General features: G+C 36.5%; 1 protein-coding gene across 1 annotated transcript in view; it reads left to right on the top strand.

Annotated features, from left to right (window-relative positions):
- col4a5 (collagen, type IV, alpha 5 (Alport syndrome)) overlaps nucleotides 1-16623 on the top strand; it is a 50773-nt gene that overhangs the window by 7865 nt on the left and 26285 nt on the right. The window contains exons 2-8 of the mRNA XM_083541592.1: nucleotides 12068-12127; nucleotides 13749-13838; nucleotides 13977-14021; nucleotides 14107-14151; nucleotides 15060-15122; nucleotides 15803-15856; nucleotides 15972-16002. Of these exons, the coding sequence (XP_083397718.1) occupies nucleotides 12068-12127; nucleotides 13749-13838; nucleotides 13977-14021; nucleotides 14107-14151; nucleotides 15060-15122; nucleotides 15803-15856; nucleotides 15972-16002 (388 nt within the window). The remainder of the gene's footprint in view (nucleotides 1-12067; nucleotides 12128-13748; nucleotides 13839-13976; nucleotides 14022-14106; nucleotides 14152-15059; nucleotides 15123-15802; nucleotides 15857-15971; nucleotides 16003-16623) is intronic.

The following is a 16623-nucleotide window of genomic DNA, read 5'->3' on the forward strand; positions in this document are numbered from 1 at the left end:
TTTTCTCTTTTACGTTTATAATTTAATAAGTTCTCCAGTTGCAAGGCAGAATATTACTTATATATATATATTTACTTATACTAAGCTTCTACTACTAAACTTATACTACTACACTAAGCCTAAAGAGCAGGCTGCAGCCCATAACGCTGTCTGTGGAATATACAGCCATATGTCTAATGCATTAAGGTTTTTCGTCTTATTTATTGTAACTGAGGAGAGGGCTGACAAGTCGCAGTTGAGTGAATGAGTGAAAGAATCAGTGAATTAATGTGTTTGGTCTTGATCTAGATGTCTGTTTCTGCACATGGAGAGACACACTGTTTCGTCAGAGCTGCAGGGGCAGACCAGACATCTCTCTTAAAGATGCGATATCTGTTTCCTTATCTCTCTCGCTCTGTCTCCACATTTCTCTTTGTCTCACCTGTGAGCAGCTTCTTTCCTGATCGTTTTAAAGTTGAGGATTATTTTCTCACAGAAACATACATAGTAGGTTAGTTTAAAAACAAATATTTATGTATATATATGTGTGTGTGTGTGTGTGTGTTTTTGTCTTGTTTTTTAGAATAGACAGCAATTGATAATATAATACAGTCAGCTGGGCCACGCCCTCAGATGCTTAGCGTCCCTGTGAAATTATTCCTGCACAGGAAGTTCAACACATATCGCAACACATATCACAATATATCCCAGTGCCAAGCAGTGTTTTACTCACACATTATATCTGTTTTCTGCTGTCTGGATGTCTCGGCTGCTTTATGTCCAGGTAGTAATTATTTATTCCTGTAGTGACGTGTGGTTTACTGCTTCTAAACTTAATCAAACTGCCCATGACATGGCTACATGATTTATTATAATCAGTTGACTTTTTGTGATAAAATCATATAAATGAGTACAGTGTAGTTTTTCTGAACAGATTTGCCACGTGAGATCTGAAATGCTTAACCAACCAGGATTGTTAATAAAATATTTTGGGGAGCATTGGCAATCTTTTCTTTCAGAATCAGCCACTCTGCCTTCAAGTCATGCGTTAATCACATCCTCAACAGGCAATCTAAATGTGAATACTATGGATATCTTGTCTTTCGGTAGAGATTTCACACTTGTCTTGATCAACTCCTGCTGCTTTTCTTGCACTTTCTTTTTTTTTAGCCTTTGTGATCTTTCCCAATCCAGTAATGTATTCCTCTATACCCGATTGTCGACCACTTTTCTGGCCAAAACCAGAAAAAGCCACAAAATGGCAATTGCATACTTTCTAACTTTCTTGCGTAATCTGTCCTTCAGCGAATTCTGGTGTTATTTTGGTGAATTTCGGCTGCCTTGCTTTCCTTATTTCTTAAATCTGCTACTGCTATTAGAGTGGGTGACAATGCTGATCGTGCCTCCTCTCTTCAAGTTGTAGAAGTGAGCAAATATCGACTCTGTTAACTGTAATAGTGTACGGATATCATCCACAAGAGTTTTGTTCCTGTATGTTATATTCGCAATGGAGCAGAAATTGGTTTTGAGTAATAAACTAGTCTTTCACAAGGATAATCTGAGCAAGCTTTGTATCATTAGTCGTAAACTATAAAGCACTATAAAATGCTTCTGTGCAGCTTTATTTTATGGATAACCCTGCAGAGTGTCCTTCAGCTTCAGCCTTTTCTCACAGCACTTTGGTATCTGAGGTATTCCAGTGCCGAACCTCCTTTTCTCCTGGAACAACAAATACTTTTTCCCACACATGGCCTTAAAAAAAAAAAGAAGAAAGAAACAAAACAATAGCTATGACATTTTATTATCACTGATGTTTAGAAACAAAATCCAGACAGGGGAAAAAAACTATATTCATTTTATTATTCATAGTTTCATCTTTTTTTCAATAGCAGGCAAATTTTATTCCGCTGTATATTTAAGTATGCTAAATTAAATAGCATAAATAAGAATCCAGAAAGAAATGAAAAGGTTTTTCTAAGAGGTCTTTGAGCAACTTTTGTTTAATCTGAGCATTGCTATGCGAAGCTTCTTTTAAGTGCAGTAAGTGCAGGATTGACCTGCAGGTTTCAACATGCGCAGGTAGATCAAATCTGATCTGCAGCTCACCACACAGTCATAACCCGTAAAGACTGATCTGAAGTCAGCTTTCATTCAGAAATACAATCATTCCACAGATCAGGAAGTGGTCTAAACATATGCCATGCGAGACAGAATGCACTGCCCTCATGTGGTTATGTGTAGTTACTGTAGTTATGTGTGCTCATCAGTTCTGATCTCCTGGCAGATATCTACACACAAATAAGTAGAATATGGTGTTTCTTTAGCCTCTGAGCTCCTCTGAGTTTCACAGTTTCTCTTCCTTCTGAACTTAAGTGCTTTAATCATCAATGTATAGGTTTAATGTCTACTAAATATTTTTCCAAACAAGATGTTTCCTTCTGAATTCAGACATTGGAAGCATTTAAAACTCAAACATGTTTTTCCTGAAGATATTAAATGTAAACTTGTTTGATACTTGCACATATAGTAATTTCACTAGTGTGTTCTTTCTAAATCTAAGGATAAACACATTAAATTTGCTTGCATAGTTTGTTACACTAAAATAAGATAAACTTAACTACATTATAAAAGTATCTTTAATAAATCTCTTCTCCATGAAATTCAGTAACCACTTTAACAAAATCATTGGCTGGACCTACTCATTTTCTTATTTATGAAGCATTTAAAAGGCAAATGAATAACAGGAAAAAAAAATATTTAAAGGTGTTAGTGGATGAATGTTGGAGACGGATGATCCGCTGTGGCGACCCCTAATGGGAGCAGCCGAAAGAAGAAGAAGAAGTTAGTGGATGAATGTATTTGCATGGATCATTAGGTAGTAAACTGGTTCAGGTGATTCACAATTTTATTTATTTTTATTTTTTTTTGTTGAGGCAGCTGCTGTAAAAACCCTTTTCCTCTCATGTTCCTCAGCTTGTAAAATCCGTTCCAGGTTAGTTTTTAACAGAATCCCCCAAGAAGTACTGTAGTTCCAGTGTTCAGACTGTACAGCTAGAAACTGTCAAGTAACCCAAGAGGAACCTGTGGGAATGACAGCTAAATGACCGAAAACATATTTTTTAGATCATTTTTTATGACAACGAGCATTAAAACAAAGAGCATTCCTTTTTTCTGGTTATCAAGCTTTTATCAAGCCATTTTTTATCATGATTTTTCTTTCATCGGGATCTTATTTGAGTATTGGTATCACTGTCATTAAGCTGTTCTTGATGTCCAAGTCTATATTTTGGGATGCTGATTAATCTGAGATGTGCTCACTGTGGATATTCTGTCCAAACATTTGAATCATCAAAATAAGCATAAAGCAATAAAAAGTCAGCAAAACCATTTTCTTTCTGCACTACACAATAAAGTTTAGTTTGTTTGTCTTCTGCATCTTACCTTCCTCCCTACCTATCCCTGGGTTCTGTGTTTTTTTTTTTCTCTCTCTCTCATCTGCTTTTGCTATTAGAGCAAAGGGGGCTTTCCTTTCTTTGAACGTCTAGTGTGTGTGTGTGTGTGTGTGTGTATGAAATAGGAGTGTGTAGAGGCATTGCTCTAATGCTGATCCCCCTCTCCCAGGAGACGTAAATGTTTATATAATTAACCGGTAAACAGTGGACCTCCTGCCTTCTGCGCAACGGTTTTTCCTGCTATGATGGAATTGTGTTCACTGTGTACTTTCCTGATTATTTTTCATAAAAAAATGTTTTTGTGCAGATTCATATCCATATTCAAACAGTTATTTGTCATTAAAACGGAATGAGAAGTCTCTGAAACGCAGGTATTCATTTTGCCTCTAAATATCAGTATTATTTACAGGGCATCAAGTCAGTTTCACTTTCCTGCCATTGCAGCAGTGTGCATATTTCACGTTTCATTATCTCCCAGTGTTTGGGTTGTGTGAGAGATTTATTGTCTCTTACTGACTGACATGGATTCCCCTGATTGAAATGATGTTAAAAAGGTCTTGTTATGGTTATTCAGGTTATAGATCAGGACAATCCTGATGTAGTGTATGAAGTTATTTATTTGTATGACACTACTGTACTAGACATTAACTTTCTGTACTCTGGCAAGAAACACAGCTTTTAAACACCTTTTACTGACAGAAGTGATTACAATAAAAATGCTAAACTTAAGATCATAATTAGTGTCTCAATAGAAAATGCATTTTTAGTAGGACACTCGTTTAATTCTAGCACATGTGTCTGTCCTGTTTATAGAAAATAAACTGTAATAAAACACAAGTGGATGTCTTATGGGTAGTGCACATAAAACATACTGTATCATTTCCTGCATACCTGCAGCTCACTGTTCCCTCAGGTTGGGTGTCCTAGCTTTTATTGGTTTGTTGACGGTTTACAATCTGCTGGAGAAGGTCAAACACACAGCTGTAGTTTGTTCATAGAGTCATTATAAAAAACATTTTTTATGTTATAATTTAAAAACTATACTTAATTTAAAGCCTAAAGATGCTATTTTTATTTATTTATTGATTAATTTATTTATTTATTTGTTTATTTTTTTGCTATTATAGTTGCACACCTAGTGTAGTTGAACATTGTAATATATTTCCCCTGTGTGTGTGTGTGTGTGTGTGTGTGTGTGTGTGTGTGTGTGTGTGTGTGTGTGTGTGTGTGTGTTTGTGGACTGAGTGATTCCACATGTGGGTCTTGGCCATGTTTGAAGGGTAGAATGATTTATTGAAGGTGATCTCTCTGTGGAGAACAGAGCCCACTGCAGGTTCTTTTACTCTCCTATTAAGGACTTCTCCACTGAAGTGCTTTATACTAGAAATGCACAATACACCGTTTTAGTATTGGCCAGTGCCGTATTGATTTTGATTATGTTCTTCTGGAAGGTCCAATTTTTTTTTAGAAATCATGGTCAAATAAATACAAGCCAAAGGCAAGCTGTTACACCATGTTCCTGTAATATTGTGCATTTAAAGAAAACAAACACGCTTTTCAGTTGAATGTATGGTGGATACTGCTCTCTTCCACTTTTCTTTCCCCAGCCTTCTATTCCTTTCTCTTTCTTCCTCACTCTTACTCTGTGACAATTTCTGATTTCTTAGTAAACAACACCTGTGGGAGACTGTAAACCAAACAGGCTGAGAAAGAGGCTGATGGAGAGAGCGCGTTGGATTAGAGATAAAAAAGAAGATGGATGGGAACATGAGAGCGACAGAAAGAGTTAGAGGAGTGTCACTGGCCTTGATTGTAGAGCTTCGTTTTTGGTCAACACGGCTTGAGAACTGGACTGGAATGAAAATTGGCTGCAGTTAATTGGACAGTCTTCTCATACATTGAGTACAAACACAGCACTGATGGCAGGTCTCTATCAGGCAATGGTGAGATAGTTCTGATTTCCCCACCAAAGCATGTTTAGACAAACACAGATGTCTGGCTTGCTTTCACCTGCAAACAAGTAACTACCTTATATTTAATAAACACCAGCACCATCAGTATGAAGTCTGTATACATTTCTTACATGTATTTTGGTTTTGTTTGTAATATTGTGTTGAATTAGTTTTTGGTTTAGACTGGCTTGCTTTGTTTTTTATTGCTATACTGATGTTTTGCCATGTGCAACCACAACATAGATTGACAGATACTTACTAGCGATAACTCAAGAGAAAACTTACAGAATATGATCTAGACTTCCATTTGTAGGAAAGGAACATTTTGAACAGATTAGGTGATTAAAGGATGACTGAGATAGTGACATGGTCACTAGTGCAAGTTTTACACCATTTATCACCATCCTGACTTTCCAGGAACAGAAATGAAAGGGGTTTGTGGGGATCCAGAGCATTTCACTCCAGTGGAAAGGGTGTTTTCATTGTCTTCACTTCTCAGCAGTATCGCAAAGGGAGAATATTTAGGATGCTGTGTTTCTTCCTCATTTGTACAGACCTTGAACCATAAAATGTCATGTAGCGATGAAAGCAATGGTGCTACAGTGTGCAAAAACAAGACTTGGGGTAGGAAAACACTGGACTGGACTGTTTTGGCCTGGAGAAGAAGGAAAGCTGTGTGGGTTTTTTGATCTTTAAGTACAGTGTTCAGTACTGAGAGACACTGAACGTTAGATTTATATGAATGTGTTTTATTAGGAGAAGTATGATAGGGATGGTTAGCCACTGTCTCTGCATCTTTCTGATCCCTGTTCCTATTTTTGATTAAGTTTTTTCTAATGGTCATTGTTCAGATTCAGCTATATTATTCATCCAGATTTTTTTTTTCGGCCCTCTCTTTAATCCTATTTTTCCTGCTTTCTACCAAAAAAAAAGAACACTATCTCCAAGTCACTAAATTCTTACAAAATGCTTCTCATACACTGTAATGGCACAGTTTACATTGAATTACTTTGTAATTCACTCAGTATTCCTGTTTAAAATATTATAACTGTTTCCCACATTATCCACAGTGATGAGCACAGGATTCGTGACACGTAGCGCATATGTAGAGTAAATCCTCACTGGTTTCACAGTTCGATTCGATTACAATTTTTTTGTCAACGTTTCGAATCAATTTGATATCGCGATGCTGTGCATCCTTCATTTTTATTATTACTGCACATGGATACATTTTCATCAATGAATACAAGCAGACAGCTATATGAACTTCCCTTTTATTTTATTTCCTCCAAATATTTCCCAGTTTGTTTATAAAAGTCAGTATATTTTTAGATCTCAGATTTTAACATACTGGGTGCATTTTTTATCATTTTGGTGTTTTACCCACTTTCCGCTATTCTCAGGTAGCAACAAATGACATCAGTAGTCTATAATCGATTCTGGTATATTATTGCATCAATGCTTTGTGATGCATCATAGACACCCTAGTACACCCCTAGCAAAATATATAGTACCAGGAAACTATTCACATTTTAATTAAAGTTATATATAATTTCAGTTGTTTGTATTTAATTGTCATCACATTAAATTACTACACCTATCCTCTGCCACCGTTGATACCTTATTTGTGCCAAAACAGAGTCTGGCAGCAGCAATGTCCTTTAAGTGTTAAGTGGAAGAGTAGTGAAATACCTCATTTACTTATTTTACACTTTGAAGTTCTTTCTTTGTGTCACTGTAGCAGTGATTAAAGTGATAAAAGGTAAGTGTGTGATCAGGCCTAAGAACTTTCAGCCTGGCCTCTCTTAAGGCACACACACACACACACACACACACACACACACGCACACGCACACGCACACGCACACCATTCAGCCCACTTGACATCAGGGGCATAATCAGACCAAGGTTAATTGTATATAGGGAATGATTAGTCAATTGCAGTGTGTGTGGGATGTATTGTGTCTTGGCTATCAGAGAACGATCAGCGAATGGTCTATTCATGCGAAACTGGAAGTCAAACTGGCTTTTGTTTTTGTCACCTGCTCCACTGTCTGCTGCACTTGCTGGTTGCCTGTTTCCTTTAGGCATTCAAGCCTACAGCCATTACACGGCAAGGTTGTATGTGTGTGAGGTTGTATGTGTATTTGCGGATCAGAGGATCAGAGCGCAATGATGCAGCATAATCTGAGGGCCAAAGAATGCTGGGAGCAGACAGAAGCCATCGGCAGCAGACCACGGCTAATGTGGGTCTGAAAAAACACGCACATACATACACACAAACACACACACACATCATCCACAACATTCTGATGTATCACTTGGCGGCTCCCCACTTGTTCTGACTTAAACTTTTGTGTGTTCAGTGTGAATTGAAAGCCGAAGGACCATGCAGTTTTCTTTTCAGGGCAGTGATTGCCAGATCTGATGAGGACACAGAGGTCTAGACAGGGTTTTAAAATTGGCAGAGATGCATAATAGGATTTAGTGGAATAAACAGACTAAAACATCAAGTGGAGTGTTTTTCTAGTGCCAGGAAAGAGAACAATGTAGTCTGGAGGTGTGTGGACTGGGCAGAGATTTGTAGAACAGAAGAATGGTCACAATAATCGCTTCATCCACTTGATGTTTAATTACAACAGGAACTGAAGCAGGGAGCTTATAGCCTAGTGATTATTATAGTATATATTTATACACTGATCAGGCATAACATTATGACATTAGTACATTATAAATGGTGAAGTAAATAACACTGATTATCTCTTCCTCATGGCACATGTTAGTGAGTGGGATATATTAGGCAACAAGTGAACATTTTGTCCTCAAAGTTGACGTGTTAGAAGCAGGAAAAATGGGCAAGTGTAAGGATTTAGGTGAGTTGGACAAATTGTGCTGTCTAGACGACTGGGTCAGAGCATCTCCAAAACTGCAGCTCTTTTGTGATGTTCCCAGTCTGCAGTGGTCAGTATCTATCAAAAGTGACTAAAGGAAGGAAGAGTAAAGAACCAGCAGCAGGGTCACGGGCGGTCAAGGCTCATTGAAACACATGGGGAGCGAAGACTGTCCCGTGTGGTCCGATCCAACAGACGAGCTACTGAAGGACCAAAACAATATTAGGCAGGTGGTCATAATGTTATGCCTGATCGATGGCGATAAAGTTATGTTTGGTCAGTGTACATTGAAAGAGATTTGGCTATTGTTAAAATATACCATGCAAACAGTGGGCGAGAATATCAATTTTTTTTTATTTTATTATATCATTATACATATAATATAATAATATATATAATATCAAGGTCCGTGACGTCGGAGTGACGTGGGGCCGCCTTCCCATGGGCTCACCACCTGCAGGAGGGACTGTAAGGGACGGTGCTGTGAGGATTGGGCAGCAGTCGAAGGCGGGGGCCTGCTTAGAGCTGCCCTCGTGACCCGAATTACGGATAAGCGGGAGAAAATGAATGAATGAATGAATATATCATTATATATTGATGATATATTAATCAAGTTAGTTCTATAGGACATTACTTTTCTATTGAATATATTGTGTTAATAATTTCGGACTAGATGCTGTCAAATAAATATAGTCTTAAATATTACAGGTTTATATACAGAAACTGTGAATGCATATAACGCAATATATACATATGACACAGACATACAGACAACTAGGTTCTTGCTGTAGAAGCAAATGTCCAGAGTTGCAACCAGATCTTACCCACTTTCTACAGGCTTCCCACTAACTTTAACCCCTAACCCTAATACACGCATGACTGCACAACACAAAACAAGACATTAAACACACTAATCTAGCCTGAAGCACACTGTGCAGTTTCTCCCCCCTTATTTTTGTTGGCTTGACCCCACCCAGGTTGGAGGAGCTGATCAGGTTCGGCTCCAGCCCATTGGCATTTTGTTCCACAGCAAGGGGTTCTTAGGGGTTTGTAGGAAAAACAGAGTCATAAAAACTCTTGTGTCCCTCAGTCATTTCATTTCTGTCCAGATGCAAGAGTTTGATCACAGTGGAGGCGTGTAAAAGGTTACATCAAGTCAAAGAGAGAATATAATCCCGTCTGGATAGAACTTAAGAGTCTAATTATAAACTGCACATGTTTAAGATTAATATATGGTCTGGAATTTAACTGCATGTTTAGTGTGCTGTGCTGAGTCTGTCTGTGCAGTTTCCTTTTTACATTGAGAAGCTTTTATCCAGTGCAGATTACAAGCGAGGCAAAATACAGTCCAAACACTTTTATTCAGTCTGTTGTGCATGTGACACCAGTGGCATTTGTGCAAAAGCACAGGGACTGCACTGATAATCAGAGGAAATGGCACTGTGGAAGTGGAATCTACAGTGGTGTTGATGCATAGTTCAGGTTACAGCCAGGATACTCGATTGGCATGAGAGCTCACACAGGCTTTTGGTGTTTGGAAATAAAATATTTGAACAAGACATTTTTTTACTTTTGCTCAGACCACAAAGTGAAGTAAGATTCATCAGAGCTGTGAAAGACATGTGTAAACATGAAGTCATATTAAGACAGAAATATTAATGCTGGTATAAGTTGGTTGGTTGGTTTATTAGTGTTTCTGGAACTGGACACAAATATGTTTTGGCTTGAATATTTTAAACAACATAAATATGAAGATTTATATATAAATATGAAACGTGTGTTTTTGACTTTAGAGCTGGTCATGAGTTGAGTTGGCTGAATTACCCAACTCCTACGTGAACACTCTGTTCTAGACCATTCATTGTAGAAAACCGAAAACAGCCATAACACACACACACACACACACACACACACACACACACACACACACACACACACACACACACACACACACACACACACACACACACACACACACTCAAGACAGTGTTTAGTGAGAATATGGTGGGTGCTGTTCTTGGATTCCCTTTTAGGTTGATGGGTTTAAAATGAATCAGAAAGAGTTTTTCTGGCACTCTCTCTCTCTCTCTCTCTCTCTCTCTCTCTCTCTCTCTCTCTCTCTCTCTCTCTCTCTATCTATCTATCTATCTATCTATCTATCTATCTATCTATCTATCTATCTCTTTCTCTCTCTCTCTCTCTCTCTCTCTCTCTCTCTCTCTCTCTCTCTCTCTCTCTCTCTCTTTCTCTTTCTCTCGAACACACACACACACACAAACACACACACACACACACACACACACACACACACACACACACACACACACACACACACACACAGTTTGAGTTTTGGGTGCTTCTGGTTCTTTAATGCATGTCTGTTTAAGGAAAAATATAAAATTCTAAAAAAATATATACAAATAAAAAGTTTGTTGCATGCATTCTGATGATTGAATGCTTTTGGGTTTTAGCACTTTTTTTGTATAGTATAATAGTGCAATAGGTTTTGTCACTGTAGAGTGAGTGGTCAGTTTGTTCATCTGTCTAACAGCTTAGGTTGAGGTATTGTGTGTGTTTTTTTTTTTTCTAATGGACTTTTATTTCTTGAGATAATCGACTAAATACTGCCATCTACTGGTAGTAAAATTTATTTAGCGTCATACCGCATACACATCTCACACTTTGATTATACTAAATGACTCATTACAGTGTTTCACTGCACTTAAAACTGCATTCCTCCCAACAAACAACACCTTTCTGACACAAAAGGTGAATTTTTGGAGCTTTTGGTCAGTCTTATTGTGTTTTTAAACTTTCTTTGTGTTTGGAGTATTTAGTTTTTACTGCCCCTCTGTGTACTAAACCTGTACGACTGTATCCCACCCCCTCCATATGTTCCTCTTATTTCTGTTGCACTTTCTCCTGCTACTTGAGTTCAGAAGAAAAGTTATTTCATGTTACTGTGTTGTGCACACTGTACAATATATGGCTGTGGGAAGAAATTAAGACCAACTTGACCACTTAATTTGACTTGACTTGAGGTGGACTTGAGATGATAAAGCACTGGTATCAGTATATTTGAACTAAGGCAATAAGTTAATTAATCACTGCAGACACATTTATTTTATTAGTTCTTAATGGAAAAATAATCTTGCAGCAGTTGAAATAAAAGTATAACACAACAAGTTCAATAATAACATATAATAATATTAATATGAATAGTAGGATAAAATAAGACTGAAAATGCTGTAAACTCTTGAAGTTAAATAGAAATAAACAATAAGAAAAGATAAAAATAGTAAACACCATGCCATTTGCAGATTTAGACAAAATGTCTCTTTTTGATAGACTCTATCAACAAGGTGATAGAAAAGTGTGCAACACATTGTGAGTAAAGTATTATTATTATTATTATAATTATAATGGAGATTTCCATAATCTACTAAGAGTGGGTGTGACTCACTGGCCAGCAACATGAAAACAAATAATAGATAAGATTAAATCAAACTGCAATTTTTGAAATTATACTGTAACAAAATGGTGGGTGTAAATGGTCTAAGGTTTTCTTATCACAAGCGTGCAAATAAATAAATAGAATGGTCCTATTTTCCTCAATCATTAATTTAACATTTGGATAGATTCATTATTATCATCAAAATTGGGCTAAGATCATTAGGGGAGTTTGTGAAAAGACACTGAAAGGACTAAATATGTATTATCTAATCACTCTCTCTCTCTCTCTCTCTCTCTCTCTCTCTCTCTCTCTCTCTCTCTCTCTCTCTCTCTCTCTCAGGCATGTCATGGTTGTGGGCCTGGACCAAAGTGTGACTGCAGTGGAGTGAAAGGAGCCAAGGTGAGTGTGTACACGATGAATTAATACTTCGTTGCATAGTCTAAATCATCCGTCAAATAACAGAGAAACGCATTGATGGCTGATTGAACACCTGGAGAATGTTTTATGTTTGTTGAGTAGAGCGGTCAAAAAATTTCCCAATATAAACCACAAGTGACAGATTAATAACTATCCAAGATTAAGTGTTGGAATAAATTACAACCACATCCAGATATAAAGTGATGAATGAACTGTTATAATGTTAATATTTGTAGTGGGGGTGATATGACAACAATACAATGCCATTATGTTCAAAGACCTTTCAAAGTTTACACAATGTGTCAGTTTATAAAAGTTTCCTTACAGAGTGACAGCAAAAAAGCTTCATCATATGTACGGAAATGAATTATTTAAGACTAAATAAGGAGGAAAAATTGATTCTCAAAATGAATATTCTGCAGTTAGACCAGTTTTAACTTTAATATCAAGTAAGTCACATTCTGGCATTGTTATTAAAGCATTTTATTAAAACATTTCACATTGTATTAACATTTTGTAACATAATGACGGACAGAAATGTAAGTCATTTTCTAGAATTGGGGATGAATCATCAATCAAAAGAACAATAAACAAAAAAGTTGTAACAAAACATTTAATTATAATTCAAAATTATACAGTGTAAATATAATTATAATTCAAATGTAAACTATTATAAATTATGTAATATTAATTTGATATTATTCTTTTAACTATTCATTCATTTTTGTATTTGTATTGATAATGAAATTACGAGTGCTATTTATGAGAGCTGGTGTATGTAAAACTTTATAGTGTCCAAATCCAGTTCCAATCTTTCCCATTTGTTACAGTTTTTTTTTCCCAACATTCGGTCCACCATTTTTTTATTCTGCACTTTTTAATTGATTCATTCATCAATTATTTATTTGCCAAATGATGAACTATGTGATATACCACACATTTTAGATTGTTGAACATTTTCCAGCTAAGCCAGTCTTTTTGTTTCTCAGACACAGCTTGTGGCAGTCACCTGTGTGTAATAATTGTCAGTATGGCTCTTGTCACGCGCCCTAAGCTCATATCCGTTCCCTGTACCCTAAAGCTGCGGGGTGTGGAGCAGTTTAGTTTATCTTTGAGAAGCTGCCAAGTCTGTGTTTTCTTTTCTAGGTATTTTGAGTGCTGCTATAGTGTGAGGTTTACTGTGTGTGTGGCTTTCTAATGTCTTAACATGACTACTTTCATGCCTGGGCTTTCCCTACTTTTTCTTTCCATAAGCATTCATGCTTTTTTCCATCCCTTTATAGTAATAAACATTTACCCATGCTTCAAAAAACAAGGCCTTTCCAAGATTTATAATAGATATTTATGTGCTTTTTGATCTTTACAATATTTCTCAGCCTTTGTTGTTTTGTATAAATGTGTTGCTAGGTCACAGGTACACGATAATAGACTCTTATGTATTGTATAATGTTTTGTCTTATACTGTATAACCTCCTGGCATGGCACAGGACTACAAAATACAAGTCTGGGCAAACACAGACATCTGTTATCCTCATATCTTTAAAGTGATAATCTTTCATTTCCACTAAGGCACTACTGCTGTCCTGTGCTTGTGTGTTCACAGGGTGATAGAGGTTTCCCAGGTCAGACAGGACATCCGGGTGTTCCAGGATTTCCCGGACCAGAAGGGCCAATTGGACCCGAAGGGGAGAAGGTCAGGAGTCAATTCAGCATTAAATCTTTTAATCGGTTACATGTAAAGTTAGTGTAATGTAAATGTACTCATTAAGATCATTAAGATTTATGTTCTGTGAAACATCCGATTCTGAATTTTATTCATGTTTTCCACCAGGGTGATGATGGATTTTCAGGACCACCTGGACCTAAAGGAATAAGAGTGAGACGGCTTAGACAACAATACTCTTAAAAAGTCAAACTAGTAGTGTCTTCTGCTCATGTGAGCTAACTGTGTCTTTTTACAGGGACCTCCAGGACTTCCTGGATTTGCAGGGACACCAGGACTTCCAGTGAGTATTTCTGATTATTATTAATAATAATAATTATAATAATAACAATAAAAATAATGAAGCACAAGAAATAAACAGGAACAATATGATTTAAAGAGACATTTACACTACGAAACATGAGTGTCAAAAAGGGAAAATCATCGGAATAAATATGTTTACAAAAAACTTGTCTTCTTGTGATTTTTGATTTAAAGAAATATATATTTCAACCATTTTTATAGTCCGGATTTGTATAGTGAAGAAGGTGAGAAAAGCCGTGGTTTTAAGTTGAGAAAGGGAATAACGCGTGTTATGGGAATAATGCGTAAAAATGATATTGGAAGTTATTACGGCTGTAATCTCAGCACATGCAGCATGCACTGTTCTCAGTGTTGTGTATGCTCACCCATCACATGCAAGTAATCAAGAAAACAAAATCTGATCAGTCATCTCCCACAAGATAAGCAAGTTCAAGCGATAAGCACCATGGCAACCCGGGACACAGTTTCCACTCTAAGAACATTCGGTTGTAATTTGTGTACAGATAAAAGAAAACTGGAACAAGAGAAATATAAATACTTTAAGTTCTCAGACACAGCAAAACAATACCCTGGATAATTACAGGTATTGTTGTAGCTAAAAACAGACATAATACAGTGTATTTTCAGCTTAAACACATTTTGTTTTCAAAGTGTACTTTTAAAAGCAGTAACAACTGCTTCTATGACACGAGAGACACTCATGGCAAATCAGGAACGAGTCAGCATTTGTTTAACCCACTCATACAGTTTGATTGATTTTGGACTGATCATTTTAGCACTAAGTAATGCTTAATTTGATGTGTTTAATACATAACACCTGATGCCTGGTAGTTTCTGTTCTCTCTCAGCAGTAGTTCTGACTGTGTGCTCTTCATGTTTGATTGACAGGGTCTTCCAGGACTGGATGGGCCTCCAGGTCCAAAAGGAATTGCAGGCTGTAACGGAACAAAGGTGTGTATCAGGAACACAAGAGGAACGATCAGTACTAATGTACTAATGTGTTTGAGAATTAAAGAGAGGAAGACTGCGTTTCTCAGTAGAGTTAGAGAACACTGGTGACTGAAGAATGTTGTAAGCTGTTTTGTTAAAGTTAGTTTGGTTTATGCTTCCAAATCCAATAATCTGTCAATGACATTCAGATCAGCAGTCATTGAACCATATAAACATTAATAATTGATCATTTATAATTAACATTTATAATTTATTTGATCATTTGTGTTTAAAAATAGAATCATAATAATCACATTTTGTTACATTTGTCCTCAGCAGATATAATACATTGATAAATCTGAAATTAGTAGAGATACAGCTTGTGCAAATGTTGCGCATAGATTATTATCATAGCTGTAGAATATAGTTTATTAGTCCAAGTCTTTGGTGAATACACTTGGTGTAGATCAGAGGAGCCCAATACGTCGACCACGATCTACCGGTCGATCGCAAAGGTAGTGTGGGTGGGCCGTAAAAGATATTTATTTATGCATTTTTATAGTAGGTAGGTTATTTTGACTTGGTCATTTTATAAGTAGCTCGCATGCTGAAAAAGTGTGTGCACCCCTGGTGTAGAATCAGTCTGAATGGTGATATAATGGATCAGAGCTTATGTTTATGTTTGGTGTGTTTGATCACAGGGTGAAAAAGGAATACCAGGAATTCCAGGTTTATCAGGTCTAGATGGTCGTCCGGTAAGTGCTCTCTCCTCACACTGAACATTTATGGATAGTGGACATGATTCTGAACCACACTGTTAACTGGTATTCCCTCTTCTTCTTTATTTGTGTCTCTCTCTCTCTTTTTTAGGGCCCAACTGGTGAACCAGGACAGAAGGCAAGTGTTGCTTTAAACAACCTACACAAGGATTGCTACACCAAACCATCCACCATTTCTTCTTTTTTTTCTTTCTTTCTTTCTTTCTTTCTTTCTTTCTTTCTTTCTTTCTTTCTTTCTTTCTTTCTTTCTTTCTTTCTTTCTTTCTTTCTTTCTTACTTCCTTTCTTCTTTTCTTTCTTTCTTTCTTTCTTTCTTTCTTTCTTTCTTTCTTTCTTTCTTACTTTCTTTCTTTCTTTCTTTCTTTCTTTCTTTCTTTCATTTTCTTTCTTTCTTTCTTTCTTTCTTTCTTTCTTTCTTTCTTTCTTTCTTTCTTTCTTTCTTTCTTACTTACTTTCTTTCTTTCTTTCTTTCTTTCTTTCTTTCTTTTTTCTTTCTTTCTTACTTACTTACTTCCTTTCTTTCTTCCTTTCTTTCTTTCTTTCTTTCTTTCTTTCTTTCTTTCTTTCTTTCTTTCTTTCTTCTTTTCTTTCTTTCTTTCTTTCTTTCTTTCTTATTTAATTTTTTCTTTCTTTCTTTCTTTCTTTCTTTCTTTCTTTCTTTCTTTCTTTCTTTCTTTCTTTCTTTCTTTCTTTCTTTCTTTCTTTCTTTCTTTCTTATTTAATTCTTTCTTTCTTTCTTTTTTT

The sequence above is a fragment of the Silurus aristotelis genome (genome assembly GCF_946808225.1).
Source record: "Silurus aristotelis genome assembly, chromosome: 5".
Taxonomy (NCBI): domain Eukaryota; kingdom Metazoa; phylum Chordata; class Actinopteri; order Siluriformes; family Siluridae; genus Silurus; species Silurus aristotelis.